This window comes from Beta vulgaris, chromosome 9 (assembly GCF_026745355.1).
Source record: "Beta vulgaris subsp. vulgaris cultivar EL10 chromosome 9, EL10.2, whole genome shotgun sequence".
Classification (NCBI taxonomy): Eukaryota; Viridiplantae; Streptophyta; class Magnoliopsida; order Caryophyllales; family Amaranthaceae; genus Beta; species Beta vulgaris.
Genome location: NC_079210.1, coordinates 1021289 through 1048581, shown reverse-complemented (window position 1 = coordinate 1048581; position 27293 = coordinate 1021289). Strand labels below are relative to the sequence as shown.

At 35.6% G+C, this 27293-nt stretch overlaps 2 protein-coding genes across 4 annotated transcripts; one reads left to right on the top strand and one right to left on the bottom strand.

The window, feature by feature from the left end:
- The first annotated feature begins 1510 nt into the window (after positions 1 to 1510).
- LOC104902560 (lysine-specific demethylase JMJ26) lies at positions 1511 to 12909 on the top strand. Of its 3 annotated transcripts, XM_010690367.4 has the most exons (13): positions 1514 to 3309; positions 3405 to 3520; positions 4962 to 5061; positions 5146 to 5287; positions 6869 to 6932; positions 7018 to 7828; positions 8934 to 9254; positions 10030 to 10422; positions 10631 to 10703; positions 10825 to 10910; positions 11901 to 12020; positions 12110 to 12174; positions 12688 to 12909. In XM_010690367.4, exons 1-13 carry the CDS (start codon positions 1801 to 1803, stop codon positions 12737 to 12739), a joined length of 3852 nt encoding a protein of 1283 aa, XP_010688669.1. In that variant the 5' UTR covers positions 1514 to 1800; the 3' UTR covers positions 12740 to 12909. The 3 variants fall into 3 exon arrangements, 1 of the variants encoding a protein (XP_010688669.1); XR_008967541.1 differs by lacking the exons at positions 10631 to 10703; positions 12688 to 12909 and having other exon boundaries at positions 1511 to 3309; positions 12110 to 12128; XR_007269541.2 differs by lacking the exons at positions 11901 to 12020; positions 12110 to 12174; positions 12688 to 12909 and having other exon boundaries at positions 1511 to 3309; positions 10030 to 10527; positions 10825 to 10862.
- A 353-nt stretch (positions 12910 to 13262) lies between these two features.
- Positions 13263 to 26607, bottom strand: LOC104902559 (threonine--tRNA ligase, mitochondrial 1). Its single transcript, XM_010690366.4, has 20 exons — positions 26291 to 26607; positions 25964 to 26201; positions 25817 to 25876; positions 23498 to 23587; positions 22148 to 22222; positions 21854 to 21982; positions 21681 to 21770; positions 21169 to 21257; positions 20988 to 21084; positions 20816 to 20902; positions 18461 to 18545; positions 17961 to 18055; positions 17558 to 17590; positions 17389 to 17475; positions 17043 to 17135; positions 15807 to 15899; positions 15504 to 15725; positions 15223 to 15294; positions 14423 to 14494; positions 13263 to 13558 (listed from the first exon to the last, which is right to left on the bottom strand). Exons 1-20 carry the CDS (start codon positions 26452 to 26454, stop codon positions 13463 to 13465), a joined length of 2067 nt encoding a protein of 688 aa, XP_010688668.1. The 5' UTR covers positions 26455 to 26607; the 3' UTR covers positions 13263 to 13462.
- Positions 26608 to 27293: the final 686 nt, after the last annotated feature.

Sequence of the window (27293 nt, the reverse complement as noted above, 5' to 3'; positions counted from 1 at the left end):
TTGATTTGAAAAGTTAATTCCATTAATATAGCTTAAAAATAGTGACATATGTGTTGGATTACTAATATACTTCTTTTTGCCGACCATACCACAGAAAATCGATATCATATAAGTTGTTCAAATCTAATACAGTATGAACTTGGCAATTCATTGTTTACTTAGTGATTTATATTTAATTTACTCTATCTCGTGCAAAATCACATGTGCAATGTAAATAGGAACGGAGGGGACTCTAATTATCAGGATCGGGATCCTACTTTGAATCGTAGAAGTTGGTAGGATCGAATTCGGTGGAATCGGATCGTAGGATCGTAAGATCCTTATGTTAGAACATGGTGAGAACCTCATGTTAAAATGTGTACATATTAATAATGACTTATTCATGAGCAAATGGTGATAGTTTTTCAATACTATAAGATTGGAGTAACATGCAACCAAAATCTAATAGGAGAAATATAATATATGAAATTACTTCATAATTTATTTACGATGAAATAAGAACATAGAGTCATAAGATCATATAATTGTATTAAGATCTTACCATGTGATTTTTTGTAGTTGGATAGGATCGAAACATCCTACTTTGAATCAGGATTGGTGAGATCCTTTCATATTATAGAAATCCAGATCAAGATTTTAACAATGAAGGGGACAATGGGACAAGTATTCCTTATTGATTACTCAAGTTCATCCAAAGAACCCAAACCAAACTAAGTGACTTATTACTCTAGAACATGATTTGTGCTTGCACCCAATCGGAATAACTTACTTGTGAGCTTGTCCAAGTTATCTTGGGATAAATTGAACAAAATATATCATAAATCTGCAACAACATACTCCCTCTGTTTTTTTTATCATTCCTACTTTGACTTTGCACGTTTGCCAATGCACGTTTTAAAACTTAAATATCTTTCATTATATATTAGTAAAAATTATAACGATTGAATATTAATAAAGTACTAATTGAGACGAATTAAACAAGACCCCATATGACTATGTTTTTTCTTATAAATTGAGAACATTTGAGAAGATTTTCTCTATGCATGAATAATGAGATTCTAAGTGAGAAAGATAAAAAAAAACAGAGGGAGTATTTAATAACAATTGTATATTTAGATTGTACGACGATATGTATCTAAGATTATTGAGCGAATTTTTTCAAAAAAATTAAAAATAACTGCAACAATAAATTATTCGTATTTAGATTACGAAAATGCCATTTGGCTTACAAAATTCGTTAATCGAGATGAACGAGCAATTTGTCTAATTGTCGGGTCCTCTATTAGACTAATATCAATGTCGTTACTTATTCATTCTCATTACTCTCTCAGTAATCCAAAGAATGCAACAATTCAATATTTAATATTACCTTCAGTATTTATTAGTTTACCCGTATTCTTTTTTGGGATGTCTCTTATTAATTTACCCATTTACTTTATTTCTATTTTTGAAATAAGACCACTAACTTTCTATTATACATATATTGAACTTTAACATAAAATAATAATTTTTCTATTCTTTCATGTTCTACAACATTGTTTTTCCTAAAACTTTGCGAAACTGATAAAGAACTGTAGCCAATTGTTGCATTCTTCTGGTTATGATTTATGAAGGAACTGTAGTTAGTTCTTAGTTGTTACATTTCAGAAAAGACGAGGAATGTCGTTTATGCTTAGTGCAGGAGAAATATTCCAGTTCCTTACTTGAAAATTTGCAGAAAGAGTGCTGAAACTTGAGCAAAGTATTGTATTGATAGAAAAACTGAAGAATTAGAGGAGAGAGAAACTGAAGTTCCCGAGAATGGGGTTGGGAGGAAACGACTATTTTGAGGAAGATGAAGAGGAGCCTGGGACTTCTAGGAAGCCAAGGATTAGAAAGAAGAAATGCACACCAAGTGTTTGTGAAAATGCCGCTGAGAAAATTCTTAGTGAAAATGGGTCAATTGAATCAGAAAAAGAAGAAATTATGGCTGCAGAGTTGTATAGCAAGACCCAAAGACAAAATTTTGGAGAACAAAAACAACCGCAAAATGATACTAGTAAGGGAAAATTATTATCTGAGGAAAATGATGGTAAAGTTTTTCTTGAAGAAGAAATTATGGAGAATCATAGTAGTAAGAAGATTAAGTCTATGGAGGAAGTTGTAAGGGATGAACAAGGATGTGATACATGGAGGTGTGAGTGTAATGGGTGTAAGTTGGGTAGGAAAATGTGTTACCAACGTATTGTATCGTATGTGTTTCCTGAGATGAAGAATAAGGTTTTGTCTGAATCTGCAGATATTGTTCAGGAAGTAGGCTCAGGAATCAGTAAGAGTAATGAAGGAGACAAAGAAGAAGGTTTGGATGATGGAAATGGTGTTAAGACGAGACAAAGCGAAGCTGGAGCGTGTTCTTGGTGGCAAAGAAGTGTCCAGGAAATGCCAGAAGAAGAAGGACTGCCTCTTAAGAAAAGGGGCCGTTATATTGCTGAGAAGGGAAAAGAAGAAAGTCACCAGAGATTCCCATTGGAAGAAAAAGAACAAGAGGGAGGAATTGAGATTCCCCAAGAAAGGAATGGTGAAGGAATTGGTGGTGATGAGGAGGTTGGGAGGAACCGGCAAAAGTGTGTGCCGAATTTGGACAATGCTGGAGTGTATGAGTATTTCGAGGAGGATGAAGGGGAAGAGAGCATTATGAAGAAGCAAAGAGGTATACAGAATGTGGACAATGGTGGAGTGTGTAAGTATTTCGAGGAGGAAGAAGAGTGCATTTTGAAGAAGCCAAGGGGTTTAAAAAAGCGGAGGGGTAAGCAGCTTGCAGTTGAGGATGCTGAAGAAGAAGAGAGGATCGTGAAGAAGCAAAGGGGTCTGCAGAATGTGGACAATGGTGGAGTGTGTGAGTATATCGTGGAGGATGAAGAGGAAGAGAGGATTTTGGAGAAGCAAACGAGTCTGCAGAATTTGGACAATGGTGGAGTAAGCAAGTATTTGGAGGAGGAAGAGCAGGAAGAATTAGAAGGAGAAGAGAGGACTCCAAGGAAGAAAGAGGTGGCTATGTTGTCTTATCGAAGAAGAAGATGCAGAATGGGTCAGAAGAAGCAGGGAGGTAGGAAGCTTGTGGAAGAGATTGATGAAGAAGGTAGGAATGATGGTAAAAAGGTTGAGCCAAGCCATGGAAAGAGTGGGGAAATGAACCAGATTGAGAAGGGCATAAATGGCACTGAAGAAGGTGCTTCTCTTCCTAAAAGGCAAAGGCATCCTTCCGGGGTTATTGAGGTCCCCATTCAGGAGAAAAATCCAAAGTTTAAGCAACTGATTTATGATGAGAATGTAATAGAAGTAGATATTATTCAACTTCCTATTTCTCACTTTTCAATTTTATAACCTGTTTTGATGTTTTTGTGTTCCTCTATATTTGTTGACAGGGGATCAAGGTTGATTCAGATATGTGTCATCAGTGCCAGAGAAATGACAAGGGACGAGTTGTGAGGTGCACTAAATGCAAGACCAAGCGGTTTTGCATTCCCTGCATAAGAAACTGGTTTGAATCTTTCCTTTTTTATGCTTCACTTAAATTTGTTGCACATTGATGTATTGTCTTTTGTCCTTTTTCATTTTTTGTCCCTTTATGGGGTGTGTGTGTGTGTGCTGGTTTCCCTGAACCTTCTGTGTCTGTCAATCTGGTTTTTTCCTGCTTAAAAGAAAGAGAGGAATAGGAACACCTTGGTCTTAGCTCATCTAGCCGGCAGATTGCATAACAGAATTTATAATGAACATATTCGACATTCTTGGATGACTCAAAAGTGAATCTAGAAGTGAACTTGTATTCAATGTGGTGATCAATGAAAGGCTCCTTGTAATCCCTCATTTGATACGATGTTTGGGGAATAATTTCAGTCATCCTCTCCTCATTAGGCTATGAGCAGGCATCTTATGATGTCTTTCCCGCCACTCTGATTATTACACAGATACTGCTTTCCAGTTGTTATCTGTTTTCCTCATTACATGGTGTAATAGCTATGTTTCCATCTCTGGACTTGCTATTCTACTCTTAATTGAACTTACTTTACGCAAGTTTGTATTAGGGTTGTATTTCAAATAGTTCTTTTTTGTTATTCTGTTTTTGGTTTACGTTCTTGATAGATTGTTCAGGGCCTTCAGGTTGTTATCCTGATGGCTAGTTTAACCAATTGATCCGATCCAATACGTGGTAAACAAAATTTGCAACTAAATTAGAACATATGGAGTATTATTTCCTAAAAAGAAACGTAAAATGTTGGTGATAATATTAATACAAATAGAAATTAGAATAATTGGGAAATAAGAGAATGAATCGATGTACAATGCAAATGTATGCAATACGTGACTTTCCATGAAATTTTGTACTCATTACACAGAGAAAGTGCATTTTGATTATGACTACATTTCAAAGAATGAAGTGATGGCTAATGTGCGTCATCATTTTGTTCTTCTACTACAATCTACGTCAAACTATCTATACTTTTCATTCTGTTCGAAGCTAGTAATTAGTTTAGATTTATGTCACTAGTTTAGTGTGATCAACAAGGTTATAGATTGTTTATTTAATGTGAAGATAAGAAACAAAATAAGGGTTCTAATTTTCCTGCTTCACAAAAGTATTAAACTTTTGGAAGATGTTGCACCTGCTACAATCTGTGAGTACTACTAGTGCCTGCAATCTGTTAATATCATCCAGCATGAATCTAGCATACTTTTTTTAGTTTGCTAATATGTTAAAAGACAAGAACCATCTACGGGTTGCAATAGTAGAAGTACATGAGATGTGCTGTTGTGGCCCTTATCTTGTCCACTTTTACTCCATTTTTTAGCATATAATATTACACATATTCTTTTTGGTCCATAACAACAATTTGTTATCATGGAGCGAGCCTGGGTAAGTGTTATCTTCCCGAAAAGAGAGGGGATGTTCAAACAATCCTGATACTGAAGGTGTGGATCAGGTATCCACAAATGACGGAGGAGCAGATTGCTCAGGGTTGTCCTTTTTGTCTCCGAAACTGCAATTGCAAGGCATGCTTGCGGATGGAGGGAGCTGTAAAGGTATCCTTTTCCGTCTTGGCCTCTGTCAAAGATTTATTGCTTTACTATTTATATTACCGATTCAAATCTTTACAACTGCTACAGAATCAAATGAGGGATTCTGTTGAAATTAGCAACGAAGAAAAGATCGAGCATTCCTGGAACTTATTGATGACTATACTTCCATTTTTAAAGCAATTTGATCAGGAAGAGATTACAGAAAAGGAAGTAGAGGCCAAATTTCATGGTATCACATATTCTGTTCAAGTGAGATTGAATTTGTATTTTTCTGGTTCAATATTTACTTAGACATGCATGCTAGTCGTTGCTTATGTTGATGCATGTAATTGTATAAGCATACTACAGTATTCATACCAGAGTACCCCTTTATATTTGAGTACTTGACTCAACTGTTGATTTATGGAGGTAATATTTCTCGAGGACAGAGATTTTGTTTCTTCACTTCTCTGTTTTCGGCAGTTGAATATTCATGCAAAGTTGATTTGTTTTTATCACTTGAAGTGCCAAGCTTGTATTAGGATAGTGTCCGCAAATCCCACAATACAGCGTTAATCCCAAAATGACTTGCGGTTTGCTAACATGTATTGTCATGAGAAATCGTTTCTGTGACAGAAGAAACGATAAAAGTACAATAATAAGAGTTCAAATAAAGAAAATGTGGGAGTAAAAGTGAGAGGAGTAAGAAGATTTTGTTGACTTTGTGGGTTCATTTTAGAGCTAAGTAATTTGTTAGCTTGGGAGCTCTGTATGTACAGATAATTTTAAGGTTTCAGAAAATATTTATGTGCGACTTTTGTTACACATCATTAATTGTGGCCTAAAGAAGAAGCCATGAAGTGAGCTACATATATGCATAGCCATGTGATTTTTTCAAGTTGAAGAAGAGAAAAACACAGAAGGTTTGAGTGCAACTCTAGAGAACGTTAGAGTGCACAAAAATACAAGAGTGTGAGAACATTGTGGTAAGAGAGAGAAACACAATATCAGTGGTTAGGGTGTTTTTAGGTTTAGTGTTAAGTACCATTGTTGAGGGTAATAAACTAATAACTATGATCTATCCTAAAATACATTATACCTTATATTGTTGTTGTGGTAGTTATCATTGTACTCCCAAATACTAATAATGAAGTTTTGTTCCTGGAGATCGCAGCATTGGTTTTTCCCTATTGTTGAAGAAGGTTTTCCATGTAATAATATTGTGTCTCATTTTTACCATTTTGTACTATATTTTTCTTCTCATTATTTTGCGTATTTGTTGCTTATTTCCCATCAGCTTGTAACCTGTTGTATTCTTATACCTACTATTGTGCTATATGCCTATATCTAGCAAACCACAAAGCAGAATATTATTTAATGATGTGTGGCAGGAGATTCATTTTCAGCGAGTGACAAAAGTAGCTGAATATTTTTTGTTTTCTTTTTAATTGGTCAACAGTTTTGGTTACTGCAACTTAAAAATTGGATGTAGTAATACACTACTTATGCGATTTCTTTGATTTTCATATCCGTTAACAATGGATAATCTTTGAAATTGGAATCTATGAAGTCAAAATATTGCATAGAAGGGACAATGGTTGATTATATGCTCTGTTTCGAATCTTCTGCTTGCTTGGCATAGCTATTCCTTCTTAGTTATTCAGATACTATCATTCTACAGCATAGTATCCTTCGTTTAGTCCCTTTTTGCAATGTACTGAGAATATTGTTTTTTCCTATATTCTTTCTTTATGATGGATCCACACCCTTTGGATTGGCTCAACAAAGATAACTTGGTAGCATGCTTAATGACTGAACTTTACTGTTGTAGGTGTAACTGAAGCTGAAGTGAAAATCGGAAAGGCTTCTTGCAAAATTTTTGAACATGTATACTGGTAGGTTTATTTGCATTACACACCTTTTCCCATTCTTGATGAATTGTTATTACTCTTCAATGCATGATTTTGTTGCATTGTGCAGCAACAACTGCAAAGCCTCAATTGCTAATTTCCACAGAAGCTGCCCAGAGTGTGCATATAATTTGTGTTTGACTTGCTGCCGAGAAGTTCGTGCAGGACTTCTGCAGGGTTGTGAAGAGGTGGTATTTGAATATGTTGACAGGGGTTTTCATTATCGGTATGGCGAAAGGTCTCTGGATGAATTAATGGAAAGCAGTAGGAAAAAAGTTGTCCAGTCAAAGAAATCTAGGGGCGCTGGTGCTCCTTCTCGATCAGAGAGAATATCTGAATGTTATTCTCCTGAGCGACAACTTAATGAAAATAATGTGAAACCGGAATGGAAAGGAAATGAAAATGGTAGCATAAGTTGTCCTGTATCAGAGTATGGGGGTTGTGGTGGTGCGCTTCTTGAATTAAAATCTCTCTTGCCAGATGGTTGGGTTTCAAAATTGCTGAAGAAAGCAGAGCAGGAAGTAGCAAAGCGGGAAAATGAGAATTTACCTCATGCTTCTAATGGATGCTCATGTTCTGGCTCTGGTTATATGCATGATGGTTATATTGGAAGTAATTTGCGCAGATGTGCTTCAAGAGAAGGCTTCAATGACAATTATATCTATTGTCCGGATACCAGAGATATTCAACGTGAAGATCTGAAACACTTTCAGTGGCATTGGGCCCGTGGAGAACCCATAATTGTCAGGAATGTTCTTGATTCGACCCCTGGCTTAAGTTGGGATCCAATGGTCATGTGGCGTGCTGTCCGTCAAATTCAGAACACTAAGCAGTCGACTCTATTAGATGTGAAAGTTATTGATTGCTTGGATTGGTCCGAGGTGAGTGTAATGCAACTTTCAGTTCAGGAACAAACTAATTAGCTGACTGAAGTTAAATGGATTTTATCATCTTATGTTTTACTGTAGCTTGGCAATGTCTAGCTTTTATGACGCCTTTATTTTTCCTTCAGTGTTCGTGTTTCAGGTGTTATTTGATATTGAGGGGATCATTTATCTCTTTTTTTTGCTGGCACCATCAGGGTAAATGGATTCTCCATAGGATTTTTGAATGCCTGATGGCGGGAATTCTGTGCTTTGTTGGCACCATAGGTTGTGTGGATATGGAGTCATGGCTCATGATTCTTGATATGCTTTGGGATATGTTTATCCCAACAATTTTGCTGGTTCTTTTAGAAAAGATTAATCTGGTTCAGAAGTATGTTGGTTCCTTTTTGTTTGTATCTCTTATCTTGATTCAGGATAGTCATCAAATTATAGAAGAAAGCTTAGGCTGAATATCCGTTTGTTTTTATTCATGAAGGGCAACATTTTTTTTTATTCTTTTCTTTACCTGCTCAATGCTCATATATGGATAGAAAAGTGTATTAATGAAACTTGCTGTCCTATCATGCTGGATATCAGTTGTTTCTAATTCTGGAAAATGCATATAACCCATGGAATCCAAAGTGGAACATATATTACTCCTTGTGTGCCTAAAATGCTGTCAAGTTCTCTATTCTAGTTCATCCCCGGAACTTTGAGAAATCAAAAGAATTTGTTTCACGATTACATATTACATAGTGCCATCTTACTTTGTAAAACAAAAATTACTTGTAATTGGGTTGTATAAAATTTATACCTAACATGCTAGACAAAGCATTACTTGAAACCTGCTTAATAATTTTCGAAACCTGGGAATATTTGTGATACGGAGAGTATTGAAGGGAAGGAATGTAAAACATACATGTGGTCATTTTTGGGATTTGACTTTGATGTCTAAATTTCATAGGATCCATCTTTGTGATGATAATGTTTCGACTTTCGATATAGTCTGTCAGTTGCTTGAATAGACTTTTAAGACTTCCGTTTTTCAATTTTGAACTATTGTGTTTGTTTTAAATTGTAAGATCTGTTAGTTTTTTCAATGTTCTCACTTGTACTGTAGGCTGATGTCAATGTCCACCAATTTTTCAAAGGGTATTCAGTGGTTCAATTTGATATTCTTGATTGGCCTGTCATATTGAAACTGAAGGATTGGCCACCTGATGGTAAATTTGAGAAGCATTTGCCACGCCATGGTGCTGAATTTATAAGAGCATTGCCATTTAAGGAATACACACATCCGAGGTATGGAGTTCTGAACCTGGCTGCCATGAGAAATTTGAATCAAGACTTGGGTCGAAAGACTTACATTGGTTATGGTCTTGCACAAGAGTTGGGCCGTGGAGACTCTGTTACCAAGCTGCACTATAATGTGTCTGATGCGGTATGTATGTGTGCGAATATATATATATTTATAAATTTAAGTTCCCTTGAACCTTGACTGTCTCACAAAGTTTCTTTTGGGCGAATAATTTAAATAAAGAAAAACTGAATTGAGACTTGGATCCATGGACTTACATTGGTTATGATCTTGCACAAGAGTTGGGTCGTGGAGACTGTTACCAAGCTGCAGTATAATGTGTCTGGTGCGGTATATTTATATCTATTTTAAGTTTCTTTGTACCTTGACTGTCTCATGAAGCTCCTTCTTCGGCGAATATTGTAAATTAAAAGTTGTGGCTATCTCCAGCATGAATGACTGCTACAGCTGTTTCTGTACTTTAATTACTGGTACAGCATAAAAGGACTACTTCGAGAAACGTTCAGTTGACTTAATCGGTCACATTAGTCAAGACTAGCTGTTGTTGCATACCACATATCAAATCAAATTACAAATTATGTAACAATGATTGTTTCTTACTTGTGTTTTCCCTCTAGGAAGGGGTAAATTGTCTGATCAGACTTGGGTTTTACTCGTATCAATCCACTAAGATTAAACCTGGTGCAATTATGGACTAGGTTATCAGCAACTCATTGCATTGTATTAAGTTCTGCTTCTTACTAAATAAATTGTCCTTACTGCCTAATTTTGTTTTGCATATTAACATTGATCAATGAAACCGAGTTTTGTTGCCATTTTGGAGGGTTTTACTGCTCACTTTGTCTTGTTTGAGATTTTCTGAATCTACTAATTGCAATATTATATCTTTATTTCATAGGTCAATATCTTGACTCATACTGCCGAAGTTTCCCTGCCTGATACACAACTTAAGGCTATCTCCAAAGTGAAAAAGATGCAGTTTGCTCAGGACCAGAGGGAAATCTTTGGCATTGAGTTATGCGAAGACACCAATAGAAGAGGGAGCGTGAAATCAACTACGTCTCCTGCTATTAATTCCTTTTCTGGTAGCATGACTACAATTGGTAAAAACTGCCATAACATGGGTGATGGTCAAACAGAGGGTATGAGCGATTTGGAAGTTGAACCTGAGCATGATGGCGGAGGTGCTCTTTGGGACATTTTTCGCAGAGAAGATGTCCCTAAGCTACAAGAGTACTTGAGGGCACATTACAAGGAATTTAGGCACATTCATTGTTCTCCATTGAGTCAGGTAGTATCATATTCGATTCATAAATCTATGCAAATGTCACAAGGATCAGAGAAATAACCAGTAGTTGCCAGCATTGGTGTTAACTCAACCATCAAGTTTGTTGATGTACTGCTTAAAAGTTAAAAGTCACAGTTCTTTTTCCCCTTTTTCTTCTTTCAATGACTATAGGTTATTCTTTTTCCTCTTTTTCTTTTTTAAATGATTATAGGTTATTCACCCTATTCATGACCAGACATTCTACTTGACTAAGGCGCATAAAAGGAAACTGAAGGAAGAATATGGTAGGTTTACAATGTCTGCAGGTGGCTCTGTCCCAAAGTGTAGTTCACTTGCCTGGTTTCTCCATGATCATATATCAGCTGCTGCTTATAGTTGTTGACCTGATTTTTTGCAATCTTGTAGGAATCGAACCGTGGACAATTGTTCAGAAGCTTGGGGAAGCAATCTTTATCCCTGCTGGTTGTCCTCATCAAGTTAGAAACTTGAAGGTACTATTTCCCTTCCTGTGCTCTGCTTACTTCCTATGATATTTGTTTACAAAATGTGTTTGAATGTTTTCATTTATCGTATCTTTACGAAAATGCCAAGTGCATGATAATTCCTCCGTTTTTTTATACATGTTACATAGAGAAAGTGGAGGTTTTTTAGAAAGTTAGAGAAAGAAAATAGGGGACCACCACTTTTTGAATAAAAAAACATTTGTTAAGGAAAAAGTACAGGTATGTTAAAAGAGAAGGTTGGGGACCACCAACTTTTTAATACTTCCTGCGTAACAAATTAGATGTTACACTTTTCAAAATATACTTTTCTAGGCAATTTTTTGAAGAAGAGAGAGATAGAGAGAAAGAAAAAAGGAGACCCATGTGATAGGAGAGAAATAGAAAGAGATTGTTGCCTAAAAAAGGAAGCGTAACATCTATTTTGTTACAACCATATTTAGAAAGTATAACATCTATTTTGTTACGGAGGAAGTAGTATTTTAAGATCTTTATGGTATTTGACATCTATCATGACATTTCCATTTAAGGGAAATGTAGCATTTATAAAAAAAAAAAAAAAAAAAAACAGAGGAAGTATGTGTTAAACTAAAAGAAAATATTTTTTTTTGGCTTTGGGAACTGCTTGAGTATATTACTCCTTTGTTCGAAAATAATCTGAATACTTTCCTTTTTCGTTTGTCCCAAAGTAACTTGAACTCTTTCATTTTTGGCATGGCCCCATTTTATTAGTTGTTTATTCATCTAAAATATATCCCACTACCTCCTATCACATCTACTTTTTAATAAACTAATAATACTTCTTGATAACCAATTAACCATCAAGAACTTATCTCCTTAAAATATGTCTCCAACCATGTGTTTAGTTGTTCTTGAATTGGAGGGAGTACAACAGTCTATCTATTGGAAATGGGGATCAAAAACGGTCTTTTTTGCTGAGTCCATCTTCATAGTTTACTTTTATTTGCCTCTTATTTGTAGTCATGCATAAAAGTTGGACTTGACTTTGTGTCTCCTGAGAATGTTCGAGAGTGTATCCGTCTGGCTGGTGAATACCGTACTCTGCCTCAAAATCACAGGGCCAAGGTGGCTAAGTTGGAGGTATGTCATTCGTAGTTTGTTGCCTATTGGGTGCCCATGTTGGCTCTGGATAAACTTATGAGACTAATTTCATTATCTTCCTGATATAGGTGCAAAAAATTATTATTCATGCTGTTGATAAGACAGTTAGAAACCTCGAGGGGTTTCTTTCAAAGTAAGTCATCCTGGATTACCATATTATCCTAAACACTAAATCCCGAACCCCGAAATTCGAAACCCTAAAATCTAAAGGTCCGTCTGGTATTATTGTGGTTAACTATTTTTTGAGAACATGAAAATTTTGAAAACTGACAACTAAAATGTGAAAACCACTTTTTTGAGTTTCTTGTTTTTGGTTTTTAGTTTTAAAAAAAAACTGAAAACTGAAAACAAAAAACGTAAGCAACTAAATATGGGCTATTATTGTTGCTTTTGTTTTCAATTTACTTTCTAATCTTTCTAATTAGAAATGATTACTTACACGATCAGAGCTGATTGATAAAGGATTGGATTGGTTACACCTTTTTTTTCTTTTTTCTTTTTCAATAACCCTTGTTTCTATAAGCAGCACAACTGCAGCCAATTGGCTTTGTTTAGATGTTGTCTAGTTAAGTGTTTGTGACTGTATGGACTATTATGCAGTTGTATGAATTCTAATACTGCGTTTGATGGCGCTGTGGTCCTGCAGCTCAGAATATGATTATGACTTGTCAGACCGCTTTCAGACGGATAGTGAATGAATTCTTCAGGACTGTTGAATGAGATGCTGATTTGCTGAGTAACAACTAACAAATGGAAAACATTTGTTATAGAAGTTGTCTAGTGAATATATCGATATAGCCTGTGATTAGATTGTACAGAACCTGATAGTCGAAATGGAAAACATTATTCTCCTTTGCCTGACCAATAACATTGAACTAACTACAAAAGGAGAAAACATTGATAATAGTCTTACTATTAGTTTGCACCTTTTACCCGTACTATTGTACCATTAACGTCGAATGAAAAACTATTACTACTTCTGTTTCATATTATTTGCAACGAATAGACATTTTCTACTCATACTTTATGTCAAATCGTTGCAAATAATATGAAACGGAGGTAGTATAACAAATTTTAAGGCAGTTTCTCAAGTTCATAACTTACTTTTTTTAGTTCAAATTTAAGAACAAGAATTTTGTTATTTAATTAGCAATTTAACTTTTTATTTGCTTTCGCACGCAATGCATAAAAAACTAGTAACATTAGATAGAACACCAAAAGTAGAATACCGCTCATTTTGATATAATTCCCAAAAACATCAACTTAACTTGACAGAAATAATTAAGAACATCTGCGGCTGTCAGCACTATGTAGTCAGTCGAAGAGGACTATGAAATCAATTCGAAACTTACAAAAAAGCTTCACTATATGGTAATGCTGCAGGCCACAGCCTACCATAAGGCATGAGGTATTCAATGACACTAATGATACGCTTTTACCTCCTCACCAAAATGCTTAAGTAGGTTCTCAACAGACATTGGAGAATGCTCATTCTTGTCCCTCACTCTCACCGTCACCTGAAATATAATAAGATATTCGTAAAATTAAGAAATACAACATATACGTCATGAGTGTTTGGTTGGAGTTTTCTAGGAAAGACAAGGGGTTTTGTTATTTTCCTCTATTTGGTTTCTTAAATGTTGAACAATTTTTCCTCAAGACACTAAGAAAAAAAGTCACATTGTCTTCCCTATTCAAAATTTTCCTTATGAGGAAACAACCAAAAGAAAAACTAACCTACAATCGTTTTATTTTCCCGTGGACAGTGTTATTCATCAGAAATCATTTTCCATTTAAAATGTTTCTCCATCCAACCAAAAAAAGCCCACGTATTCCCATGACAAATCTCAAATGAAAATGGTAACATCAAAAGGCCAGACCAGAAAAGGAATGTTTTTAGACAACGAGATTAAACTAGGAAGCATAAAAATTATTAGCACATACTTCCTCTGTTTTTTTATAGATGCTACATTTCCCTTATATGGAAATGTCAAAAAGACCCGCATTTTTTTTTCATTTCCATTCGAGCCTGAACCTAAGTTTTGATGAGGATCATAAATAGATCTCTTTTCACCATAAAGATCTTATAATACTATTAAAAAGTTGGTGGTCCTCCAATTTCTCCTTTAAAATACCCGTACTTTTTCCTTAACAAATGTTTTTCTATTCAAAAAGTGGTGGTCCCCTACTTTCTCTCTCTACCTTTCTTAAAAAAACCCCACTTTCTCTATGTAGCATGTATAGATAAACGGAGGAAGTATAGATTAGGCAAATATCCCTTAGTTGACTTTTGACAAGGCCATCCAAAACCTATCGTTCTAGAAAAGCAAAAAATACAACTGGAGATGCACGAAGATAGGTAATTTGAGCAAAAGACATACCACCCGGTTTTCAGCATCTTTCTCCCCAACTACCAGTATGTAGTTGTACTGCGACAACTGTGCTTCTCTTACCTGCAGGGTCCAAAAATTTCATATGTTAACCGGCGGTTTAACAGCATTAGGAGTTCACAATGTTAACTTCTCGGCAGCAGTGGGACTGATGAGGGTGCATTAATGATTAATCTAAGTATATGACCAGACCAACAATAGTCAACGGCATTCAACTTTAAGGCCAACATCAAACAATGAATAACAAACCTATGGTAAACTAATTTCATATATCTGAAACATGAAGATGAGGAAAAGACACAACCCAAGAAAGAAGCCATGTTAGACTAGGGGAAACAGGTCTGACACAAGAGTCAAGATGGGTTCGATTCAGAGATGCTGGCCGTGCAGTCCCGAGGTCAATGAACTACAGTATATTACAGTTTGGATATCCAGTTAACACTTTTTTTTTTGTAGACATCGATTTTGTAACAATATGCATTAGGGAAAAATTTACTTATATATTAGCGGAAATTCATTTTGTACACACACAGAGACAGAGAACCAGCTTGAGGCTGGAACAGTAACAGAAACCCCAAACATCATCAGTCGAAATATCACACACACACACACACACACACACACACAGAGAGAGAGAGAGACGCATGATTACGTAAATACAAGTCACTATGCATAGAAACATCCAGCACAACAATAGAGCAAACAACACCACATAGAAAACAAGCTCTAAACATGAGAATAGCTACATCACTAAAACAACAGCAAAGTCATCTGAAGGAATAGCTGATCACCTTCTTGTTAATTGTTCTATCACTTGTATCAACGTCAACAAAATACCCAGCCTTGTGGATCTGATCACACACCTAAAAAAATTTGAAAGGCATTTTAGAAAATATCCATGAACATATAGCAATTAGCAAAATCTGCTGAATGATTTATCCACAGTAACCCTAATAAAGATGTTTAATAGCAACTAATAACAACTGATGCTTTACAAACCAAGTCAAGTTAGCACCTAAAGCAAAGTACACAGCACTGACATAATTTTAGTATGATTTATGATCTGTATTACCTCATGAGCATAAGCTGACGATTTTTCAGACACATTGCACACAATAGCTTGACGTGGACTCAGCCAAAGAGGCCATTTTCCCTTATAGTGCTCCAGAAGAATTGCAAACATCCGTTCCACAGAGCCAAGGATGGCTCTATGGATAATTACAGGTCGCTCTCTTTTAGCTTCATCTTCTGCTGAGTAGGACAAATTAAATCGCAAGGGGAGTTGAAAATCCAACTGCAATAAAATTTACAGCTTAAGACATTAGCAGGCAGAAACCAGTCTTTTACAATGATCTTGAAGCAAAGCACAGCAAACCTGCAATGTTGCACACTGGAATTTTCTCTTTAATGCATCAGAAACACTAATATCAATCTTTGGTCCGTAAAATGCACCATCTCCTTCATTTAACTATACCACATGATTCGTGAAGAGCAATTATCAGTAAAAAAAAATAGTGGGGAAACCAGAAGTAATCCAGATATATTACAGATAATAGCTCTTTAAACAACCAAATGCAACATAGTTTCTTTTTTGCTCTCTTCACCCTTTCCAAAAAGAAAAGACATACCCCCCCCCCCTCCCTTATTGTTTGGCTAATTCTTTAGTCACTTTTAGATGTATTGAGCGGGTAGGTAGGTTTGTAGTTTTGGGAATAGGGTAAGAGGAAAGATACAGAGAGATTGTGGGACATGTGACCTAAAAACAGATAAGTGGAGCAATCTTTAATGGACAAATCAAAAAGGAAAGTGGAGCAATCTTTTAGGGATACTAATATATTTAAAGAGAGGACAAATCAGTGTATATAACATCATAGTAAAGGGTAAGTTATGAGATGATAAAAATTCTCATGCCATAACATTCAACAAATTGAACAAGAGATCATATTCACATTCTGCACCTTCAATCCTTTAAGTTTGAAATTTGAAAGAAGTGGAGGAAGTGTTATATATTTTTTACTTTTTGGCTGTACAAAAACGGCCTTTCTTGACGTCCGTTATGGAAGTCTTCATTGTTAAGCTATGCCAGAAAAAGCATAATGCTAGCTTGGGCTAGAATGTGGAGCAGGAAGGTTGACTTTGTCAGACTTGTGCAACTAAAATCTCCAATTGTCAAAAGCTTAGAGCATTTGCTACAGCTACACCAAAGATTTGCACAGATATTTACCAAAATTTGGAGCATACTTGCAGGTAAAACAAGCAGTCTGCATGAAAAAATTACCTCTTCTATGTCTTGGTTATTCCAGGGGTTTTCTAAAAGGGGGGAAGGAAAGAACCAAGAACATAAATCTTCAAGATGAAGATTGAACCTTGAAAATATTATACAAGAGGAGCAAAGTCCTTACAAAGAACTAAATCAAGCAAAGACAGTGCCTAAGTGCATAAAACTTACAACAACAAGAATTGACGCATTAATTCTTGTGTAAGAAAATAGTTTCATAGCACAAGATACAGATCTATTGTACTTTCTCTTTTTCTTTGAGAGGAGGGTGAAGGGGAGCATTAAAAATTTGAATAGGAAGAAAAGGGATTAAACGGAAGGATGCTACTGTACCTGCCATGGCTTACCGGACTCGTTCAAAGCTTCAGTGAGTGCAGCCTCAGCCTTGTCCCAGGTCTCTATATCACCAAGGAACTTCTCTGGTCTCTATATTTCAAAAAAGAAAAAATAGTAGAAATATTAGGTTAAACGAATTCTAAAGCAAATCACTGTTCTACACATCTGAAAACCTCTCCTTCACTTAAAGATCAATTTGACAAATGTTTTATGTACAGCTAAGGCGTGACCAGCCACTAGCTATTTACAAGAATTTGCTCAGAGAATTGAACAGCAGATCGTCTTACAAGCATTAAAACTGATCAAAGATATTACGAAAAGATATAAGAAATGAATCTCATACGGTTGACAGCTTTAGATCGAAGGTAAACCCGAAGATCTCATACACATAGCTGATAAAATCTAGCGCAGCCCTGACTTCATCTTTCACCTGAATATTCACACACAGCTTAGTTATCCTGGACATGCACAAGACAAGAAGTATCATACCATTAACAGCAAACCCAGCTTACTTGGCCTTCCCGGCAGAAGATGTGAGCATCGTCCTGAAACAGTTGTGAACTTCAAATTGTGAGCCCCGCAAAAACTATAAAAGACTTGGAACCAAAGAAAAATATAGCAACATTATGACATTGAGCATACAATTCTATGAGAAAGCACCAAGCTCAGCAACTTGCAAACAAGATGGGTAACCTATAATGTACAGTTAGCCTGATGCACACCGCAACACTGGTCACTTATACACATGATAAGAAAAACTTTAACTCGATCACATCTTTAGGACTCCACTATTATAGACCCTATTCTTCTTCCTGGCTTATTTAGAGTATTTTGCCCTTGATCACCTTCTAGAGAGGGAAATTCCCTTCAACAGGAATGGAGTTGCAGTACACTGTAGAGTCTAAAATACTGTACCTGCTGGAATCTCCTAACACGAGTCAATCCAGTGAGTGCACCACTAGCCTCATTTCTGTGCAGCACCCCAAAATCAGCGAAGCGAAGAGGAAGTTCTGCATATGGCCCAATTTCATTAGGTGAAATTCTAAACCAAAAATTCAGAAGGTGATACTTGCACTATTAAGAGGAATGCTAAAAGAAGCAGAAGAAAGTTCTCTGCAAATGATCAATAAGGATCGAATCACATTACAATTTTCGTCTTCAATAATAATATACACGCACTATGCCACGCTGTTATATATGGCCAATTTTGTGAAAAATCTGACTAAAACATTGCTTACAAAAAACAATTTCCTACCATAGTAGCACACAGTTTGCAGCATTTCTAGAAGCAGTTGGCCTCACATTATAAATCAATTTTCACATCAACTATTTCCAAAATGCAGCATGGAGACCAATATATAACTATATAAGGCAGACCAAGCAAGAATAAATTTGACAATCTGTATAGCAATTACCTCTGTATGAACGCACTCTATGCTCAAACATCAAACAATGCCCTGGGCAATTCATTGGTTTAAGCCCAAACTCCTGCTTTTCAATCTGCAAGGGAAAGAATTCTGCACAGTATCACATGGAGGATCTACGACATCTCAAATCAAAATCGAAGATGATTGAAAACAATTTGTCAACTCAATATAATAGTATTTCCCTTTCAAGATGAGAATAATTTACACTTGCAGAGAATGGCCCCTAACACTACCCCTCATTCTATCAATGCACAATCCCAACAGACTTATCCACTTTTCTCTCGCCTGGTCCTTCCACTCGGCTCCTCTCTCTGCTGTTAAAGCAGGTTCAAACAATAACGACACAAAATGACGAAGTATCTAAGTCATCATTGAAGTAGATTATAGATACTAAAAAGAGGAAGCGAAGATTTTTTTACATATAAACCACATTGTGATATCCATAATAGACTACAATGAGCAATAGTATCAGACTATCAGTAAACAAAGCTCATCCTCACAGTTGATCGTTGCACAAGATGGGAACAGCCAAAATAGTTCTTTCTCTTCCATTCTTTTCCTTTTCCCATTAATTAGCTTTCTCCAACTCAAGTAACTTTTATCTCCTTTTTCTATCTGTTTCTCTCTTTTAATGTATTCATTATGTATCACAATTAAAATAATTGTAAATTGCAATTAAGAATGAGAAGAAATTATTAAAAAAACAAAAATTCTTCTAATTAAATCTTACCCATGGTTTAAGATCCTAATTCGAGCAAAACCCCTTATTTAACTGCGTGCAATTGATACAAATAGAGATCTGAATCAAAATCCCTAATTTCAAAGAAACCTAAGTTGCAAGTGAAAAGCATTTGATCATGGCAAAGAGAGAACGCCAGCAAGCCATCTCCGGTTGTTTTCTGGTACCATAGCTTTCTATGTCCATCTATGATTAGTTGTTTTAGCCTTTCTGGTGGGTAATCTCTTTCTCTCTTCGTTCTTTATATCTCGCTCTCTTTCTCTCTCCTTACTCTTCTCTTTTTTTCTCTTCTCTCTATTCGCCACACTATGCCAATTTTTCATTCTTTCCCCTTTATCTTTCTCTTTGATCTGTATCTGGAGGCTCCTTCTCTTTGAAGTGTCAAGAAGCTTCAAAGAGTCGAAGTGTCAATCTTCTGTTTTTTTCTTCCTCCCTTTATCTGTTTGTCCCTACTTGCCCGACGTCAATGACCAACGACAGCGAGGCAGTGAGATACACATGACTACATGGGCTTTCATTTTAACCTTCTCTATATATACTACCCATTTTGCGTATATATGGGCTCTTATACTGAAAATTGAAAACCATAAAAACAGAATAGAAAAAAATAAAGAAAAGATAAAGACACTCCTAGCGTATGCGACACAAACGCCTTCACCTTGCACTTAGGCTTGGGTGACTCTTTGAGCCTCATGCCTTTTGAAACGAAGTAATTTAATCACTGATTTCCGTTACAAAAAGAACAAGAAACAGCGCTAAAAAGTTGTATTTTAATGTACATCTACATAAATAAGTTCCAATGGTGCTTAATTACAAATTACAATGAATAAGAAAACAAATGTGGCAAGAAACATGACATGAAGAGCAGAGTAACACTCATAAGATGCCCATAAACTCAGCGCAAAAAGTAGATCTTAACTTGTTTTAGATATGGAGAGAGTATTTAGGTCATAATATCACAGACTACTAACATTAACCACGTTGAAGACAGTGTAAATCTTGAAAACCTTAAAGTGCATTCATGAATTGGTTGACCAAATAATTTGAAGTGATCAGATAAAAACCAAGACATCTATACAAGTACATGTCATATTTAATAAACATTTCTAATTTCTACTCCTCCACAAGTTCATGTAGCCTTTTACCTCGTTGCTAACGCAAACAGTTGAACTTCGGACTTCCCTAGTATTCAACTACTGACTTGTATCAGTTCAATCGTCAAAGTAGTGTTAGCCAAGACTTGACTCAACGAGGAATAGCCGTTATCTCACTTTCGATAGCGTCTTCCTCAATATGAGATCGCTTGCACCTTCTTTTTGCACTAAACTAATAAGAACTCCTCATGAAAAGATTGAATTTTTTTCCTTTCGTGCCAGGAAATCCCACTTCTCCTTCTGTATCTGTTCTAAATGAAAATCTTATTTCCTACATTAAGGAGGACTATCAACCCTCTCAATTGATAGAAAAATGCCTTCTCTAGCACATTTACTTGTTTTGCCTCCCTTTGACATGAACAGAGTTCACAACCAATCCCCTAAGCTTTAACCCCCCAGGGATAACGGTTAACAAATTCATATAATACCATGCTCTGAAGGACTGCTCACCTCAAACACAAACATGTTCTCCTTGTAATTTGCAGCATGACCAGATGTTTCCCATAGTTGCATATTGTAAATATTTGGACTGATTACCTAAAACAAAGGAACAAACCATTAGGCCCTGCTGCAATAAGTATATATTCAGAGTTCATGAACATGGAACTAAGTCAATACCAACCTCCTCATAGCCTCTGTTCCTATATTCACTTCGAATAAAATCCATCAACTTTTGGTATATGCGAGCACCAAGTGGAAGAAAAAACCAGCTTCCTGGGCTGAAATTCAGAAGAGATATAGTAGGCATTACAGATTACTTCAATTGGTGTAGCTCAATACCATGAATAATCATTTTTGCGTACCTTAGTGGGTGACAAAAGAAAAGCTCTTGCTTTACACCCAGTAACCTATGGTCATATTTTTTAGCTTCCTCCAGCTGCTTAAGGTATTCCTGATCAAGAAAATTTTAAGAGCCATTAACTGATATACTACTGGAGCAATATGAAGTGATGCACGACACCTAACTTAAACAACCTAACCCAAAATCTAATGTGTCAAGAACTAGACAACATCTTCCAGATGAAGTCATAACAATAATAAAATCAGACACAAGGTGTGCAAAAAATAAAGCATAAGGTCTGCATCATGAATCAAATTACACATAGAAATGGATGTTCAAGAATTTTTCAACCAACGAGAGACCAGTGAGCCAGTGACATTGCTAAAGGAAATCTCAGAATGAAGTTAGCAATGTGTTGCGTAATCATTTCGCAGACACAAAATACCAGATATCCCCAAATGAACAAATAAATCAAGCTTACAAGTGGAAAATGGAACATGTACAGGCAAAAGAATTGCCACTAATCACAAATACCTTCAACCGTTTTGAATCAGGGTAAGAAATTCCATAAACCCTTTGCAAACTTTCTCGGTTTCTGTCACCCCTCCAGTAAGCAGATGAAGCCTGGTGAGTTAGAAGAGACTCTTAAGAAATCATATAAATCCCACTAGTAAAATTTCAAGAAATAGCAACTAGTTTTACATCACCTTTAAGCAACTTATGGCCTTTACAAAGGACGTATTGGGTATATGGGGACCACGACAGAGATCAACCAAAGGACCACATCTGTATACTGTTATTGTTTTGTCTTCAGGCAGATCCTTGATAATTTCAACCTAAAACCATACACAAAGAAAACAGCATAAATAAAAGTTTGGATTAAAAAAAATCATGCAAGAGATCCTTCATGAGACCTCTTAAGTCTCAACCACCACTACTCACCACACCTCCCAAAGGAAAAACTAGCAAAGATGAGCATAGGACAAAATTTCCCAACTTGCCTTAAATCTATTGTCGGAAAACATCTCAAGTGCCTGTTGTCTTGTCACTTCAATGCGTTCAAACGGTTGTCTCTCCTGCAATACAAAGAAACAAAAAAATTCAACAGCAAAGCACTTCAGATACTATCCCTACCTAAAAGAGATGGCCTATACTTGACGAGACAAATTTCACCAAAGATCAACTACAAATTTTTCTCCCTCTTGATGTGACATATAGATGCATATGAAGAATCTTAAAAAAATATAGTATGTATCCTGCTAAGGCAAAGTTTAGGAAGATCCAAATGTATGTAGTCTTACCTTACCCCTACTCATTTTTATTTTCTATAAACAAACTCCTAATCAATTACGAGTTGAAAAGGATAAAGAAGCAATAACAAGTCAATAGCAACCCTGTCAAAAATCAACCCAAGCCTGACTGAGAAAAGTGGGTTTAGACTTTAGAATAAGGCTCCGTTTGGTAGGACGTAAAACATTTTCTTGGAAAACTATTTTCCTTTATTTTCATCTTTACATTGTCTGGTTGGCAAAAGAGCGTAAAACTATTTTTCCTTTAAGTAAAATTACTCACAGTTATGGAAAACCATTTTCCCTTCAAAATAAAGGGAAAATTTGTTTTTCTTATCTCTCTTGTACACTACTCTCACTACCTCCTTACTTTCCCTTCCAATTTCTTTTCATTTCATCATTTTTCTTACATGGAACCAAACAACGGAAAATTAATTTTGGAATTAATTGTTTTCCATGAAAATCATTTTACACTGAAAATGTTTTACGTCCTATCAAATAGAGCCTAAGATTTTGCGACCTAAAACCTGACTTTACCTGAAGCCAAACAGCCCCATGAACTTTAGATCAAACCTGACTCGATTACCATATTGTGGTTTTTGCTAAATTAGAATATCATTTGTATATTGTATTTGGCTATCTATGACTATGTCCCTTTTAACTTGGTGCCAAGAGCATATATTTTGAACAATTTACTAAGCAAATGTGCCACGTTTACAAATGAATAAAAAAAGGGCTTCTGAAAATTCAATAGCCTATTGGGTCAACTTGGAGTACTAGGCCCAAAGAGAATGGGCATTTAGCAAGCATTGATCCAAAAAGAACTCGACATTATCTAATCGAAACCCAACCAAACCAACCCATTTGACAGGTCTAGTAATGAGTAACATCCAATTCCACTACTAAATTGATTTGTACAAGATTACCAAATGATCCATGAGTCAAGATAAATACAAAGTATTGGCAGGTGAGAACAATGAACCAAAAACTTAATAATTGTTCAATGCAAACGTAGTCAAAACTCTAGAAAATAAGAAATCAAAGATTAATAGAAAGTAATACCGTAGCAGCTTTTTCTGCCCCTTCCACAATTTGTTTGAAGTTATCCTCATTCAAGCTCAGTTCTCCATAATATGCATCATAATAGAAACCCTGTCCAAAAACTTGACAGTGTTACAAAGGCGGCAGACTGATAAACAGAAAATCCTAGAGATTCATTAGGATAAACCATGAACTACAAGCCAAAAAGATAAGATAGCATCAAGGAAACATGTAGTCATGTATGTGATACCATAAAAAAAAGAACAATTCGGAGAAGCAACCATTTTTAGCTTCCTACGATCACTCTCAAAAGTACGTAGTAAACTATGTGCAGTCAATTTGATATTGGCTTTCATTATAAGTAATATAATTAAAGTATAGCCCTATCTAAAACTCTACAAGAGTTGCACAGCTTAAAGCTGACTACAAGCTTGTGCAATAAGCATTGTTTGTGTAAAGGAAAGCTCCAATTACAGCTTTCGTATGTGCACTTATAGCAGCAAGATACTTCCTATATGATGAATAAAAGAAGGGGTATAAAAAAACCTGCAACATCCTAGAGTATCAGTAAACAATAAGGAAACCTAGGGAAGTCAGCATACACGTGTGTATATGGAGATACATGGACATGCTTACATAAATACATGCACAAAAGAAGGATAATGTTATGATATGGTAAAAATCAGCATATCAACTAAGTTGAGCTCCACCAATGAACACCAAAGTGAGATGGATAGATTTAGCTAACTTAATGATAGGCATTTAATGGTTTCTTAGTTGTTTACTTGTTTCGCCAATATAAGACATAATTTGCTTGTTAGAAGTGGCCCGTGATTTAAACAAGTGTGCGGTTGAAGAAAGAAAATGTAGAGAAATTGTACTTGAGACGGTATTTGTGCATATAATTTGGGGCAACCAATAAAACCAAGAGGGGAAAAAAATATGCAGGTGTAATACTCAAACTATAAGAATATACACATACAACAAGTGAGAACTTAGTTAAAAGCCAGCATATTAACTCATGAGCATTATCCCATAAAACAACCAAAGTGATAAAGATCTCCTGCAGTAACTATTCATCCAACAGAATTAAACTTTTAACAAGGAAATCCAGCAACTTTTGGTTGAATGCTTTTCGGCTGTCTCCACCTTTAACCAACTTCTACGATACTGTTAATGAAGTGCTCTTGCCAAAAGTTATAACATACATAAAATAACAAAGTGTCATTCAGGTTCAGTCATTAACAGAATCTACCTTCTCATTAGATACTTATGACAGTAGATATTACTAGAGATGCTGTATCTAATTCCAGTAGACCAGTCACCAGGTTGTTTGTATGCCCTCCTTCACAAAGTTCCCAATCAGGCAATTCAAAGCTGCCATTTTAAGGCAGTCACCGATTTGGAGGAGCAACTTTCTTCGCTAGAGACACATCACTAGCAGATAAGTTATTTCTCAAGATTTAGTTCGCATCTTAGTTGTTTTAATCCTTAACTTTATTATAAGTTTCCTCTCAGTTAAGTACTTTGGAACTCTTTACAGGATAATACATAACCTCCTCTACAATCTGAGAAACAGATGCGCAGTGGCGAGAGTTTGACAAGGTAAGTCCTTTTTTCAATATAAAACGATTGTTTATCACCTTGCCAGGGAGAAGAAGTGCAAGAAAACTCTCAAAGATGGTATCCTTAAATGGTAACTCTAGGGTGCAAAACACAATCCTGAGAATTGCTTCAGGATGTAATCACATAATTCCATTATAAGTTCTATAGCTGTAAGGTAAATTCCAGAAATAGAGTGCCCGAATCCTTTAATTTCATATCCTTCCATGATTGACCTTTCTCTTTAATATTGTTTCCTAAAAAATTTAACTCTTTGCATATAGAAGCCTCCTCAACCTTAATCCTACCAAAGACCAACTATTTCTAAGCTCTAAAAATTATTGTGGCAAAATCTAAACAATACTATATTTAACTTAACAAACTACTTAGCCTTTTCTTCTTCTCAACTTATTAGAATAAGTTTCACCAAAACTAAGTTCAGTTAGCAAAAGTATGCTCAACAAAAAGATGTTGAAGTTAAGGGGAAAAAAGACTTGTTATTTTCAGTAAAAATTAAGTTAGTTTAGCAAAAATAAGTTGACGAGAACACAGCCTTATATATGTTGTCAGTGAAGTATAAACAATCATACAAAAGAGCAACTTGATTGTAATAAGTCCTCAAAGTAGCTCATATATCAACTGAAGCTCCTCTAAATATCCATAAATAAGCAAAAGATAATCAAATTCCAACTAAAATGGAACCTTCAAAAGAAAAGATTTAGAAAATCAAATTATCACCTCTCCTCGAGTAGTACATGGACCAATGCAAAGCTTGCATCCATACGTCATCTCCAGAGCCTAAAAAAAGCAAAAGAAATCACACAAAATTAACTCGCATTTCAAATCAAACACTAAAATTCCAAAATCAAAGAAATTGAAGTTCACCTGACCGAGAATATGAGCACTAGAATGCCAAAAAGTATCTCTACCTTCATCATCATCAAAAGTATACAATTTCAAATCACAATCACCTTCAAAAGGTCTATTCATATCCCAAAGATCACCATTAACCCTAGAAATCACAGCATTCGACGCCAATTTCTTCGAAATCTGCGCTGCGATTTCAAATGGAGTTGTAATCCATTTTTTACCTTCCTTAACATTTCCATCCGGCAATGTAATCCTTCACCATTAACAAAAACAAAAAGTCAGTAAAAAAATCATCAAAAAAAGGAAGATAACGAAAAAAGAAAAGAATGAGGAGAGAGAAACTTGATGGATTCGCCGGAAATGGAGAGATGATGGAGAGCTTGTTCAGCTTTAATGGATTCGAAGAGAGAGATTCGCTTAGGAATGACTGAAGTGAGATAAGCTTCGTCTTTTGAATTAGCAGCTGAAGTGATTTTACCGTTGAGAGGTTGGCCGATTTCTGCCATGGATGACCTGCAGAAATGGCGGCTAGAAGATGAAGGAGATGGTGATTTGGGAAGGATAAATGGATTTTGAGGTTTTTGGTTTAGGGGTTTATTGAGGTTTGACCTTTTTGAGTAAAATGGGTTGGTATTGGTGGCGCTTCAAATGAACGCGAGTAGAGATAATGAAAAATATGGAGAGAGAATTAAACGAGGGGATTAAGATTAAAATTAAGATTAAGATTAAGATTAAGATAGTGAAAGTAAAGTTATGAAGGGAATACTAGGCCAACTAGGGGAACTAGGGGAATAAAGTTAGGTTAGTTTGGAGGTGGAGTTAGAGGTATTTTCATTTGGCAAAAGCTAACAAACGTCCCAGGAGTGTTAGATAAGAAATATATTATTCAACTTAATTACTCATATTTATATAAAATAATATAATAATGTATAATTTCAATGTAATGCATTTAAATGTTTTGCATTGGAATTAAATGTTTTTCCCTCTTCTTTTGAAAAACATTAAATGCTTTGCGTTGAAATAATATATTATTCTATTATTTTGTATAAATATGAGTAATTAAGTACAATAATATATTTCTTATAAAAGGAATGAACTAAAATAGTAAATATAGAGTTTGATTACTCGTTGAACTCATAATATTTAGAGTTAATCTTGCGTGAATCTGATCCACAATAACATTATTGTGGACCAAAACCATGTATTTAACATAGTCTATACAGTTAATATCTATCATAGTGACTGTTTTATATCTTTTTTTTAATATAGTAACTTTTTGTTCATAAATTACATGAATTAGCATTAGGTTCACACTAATTTAGTGTAGATCAAGTTCATATAAGTT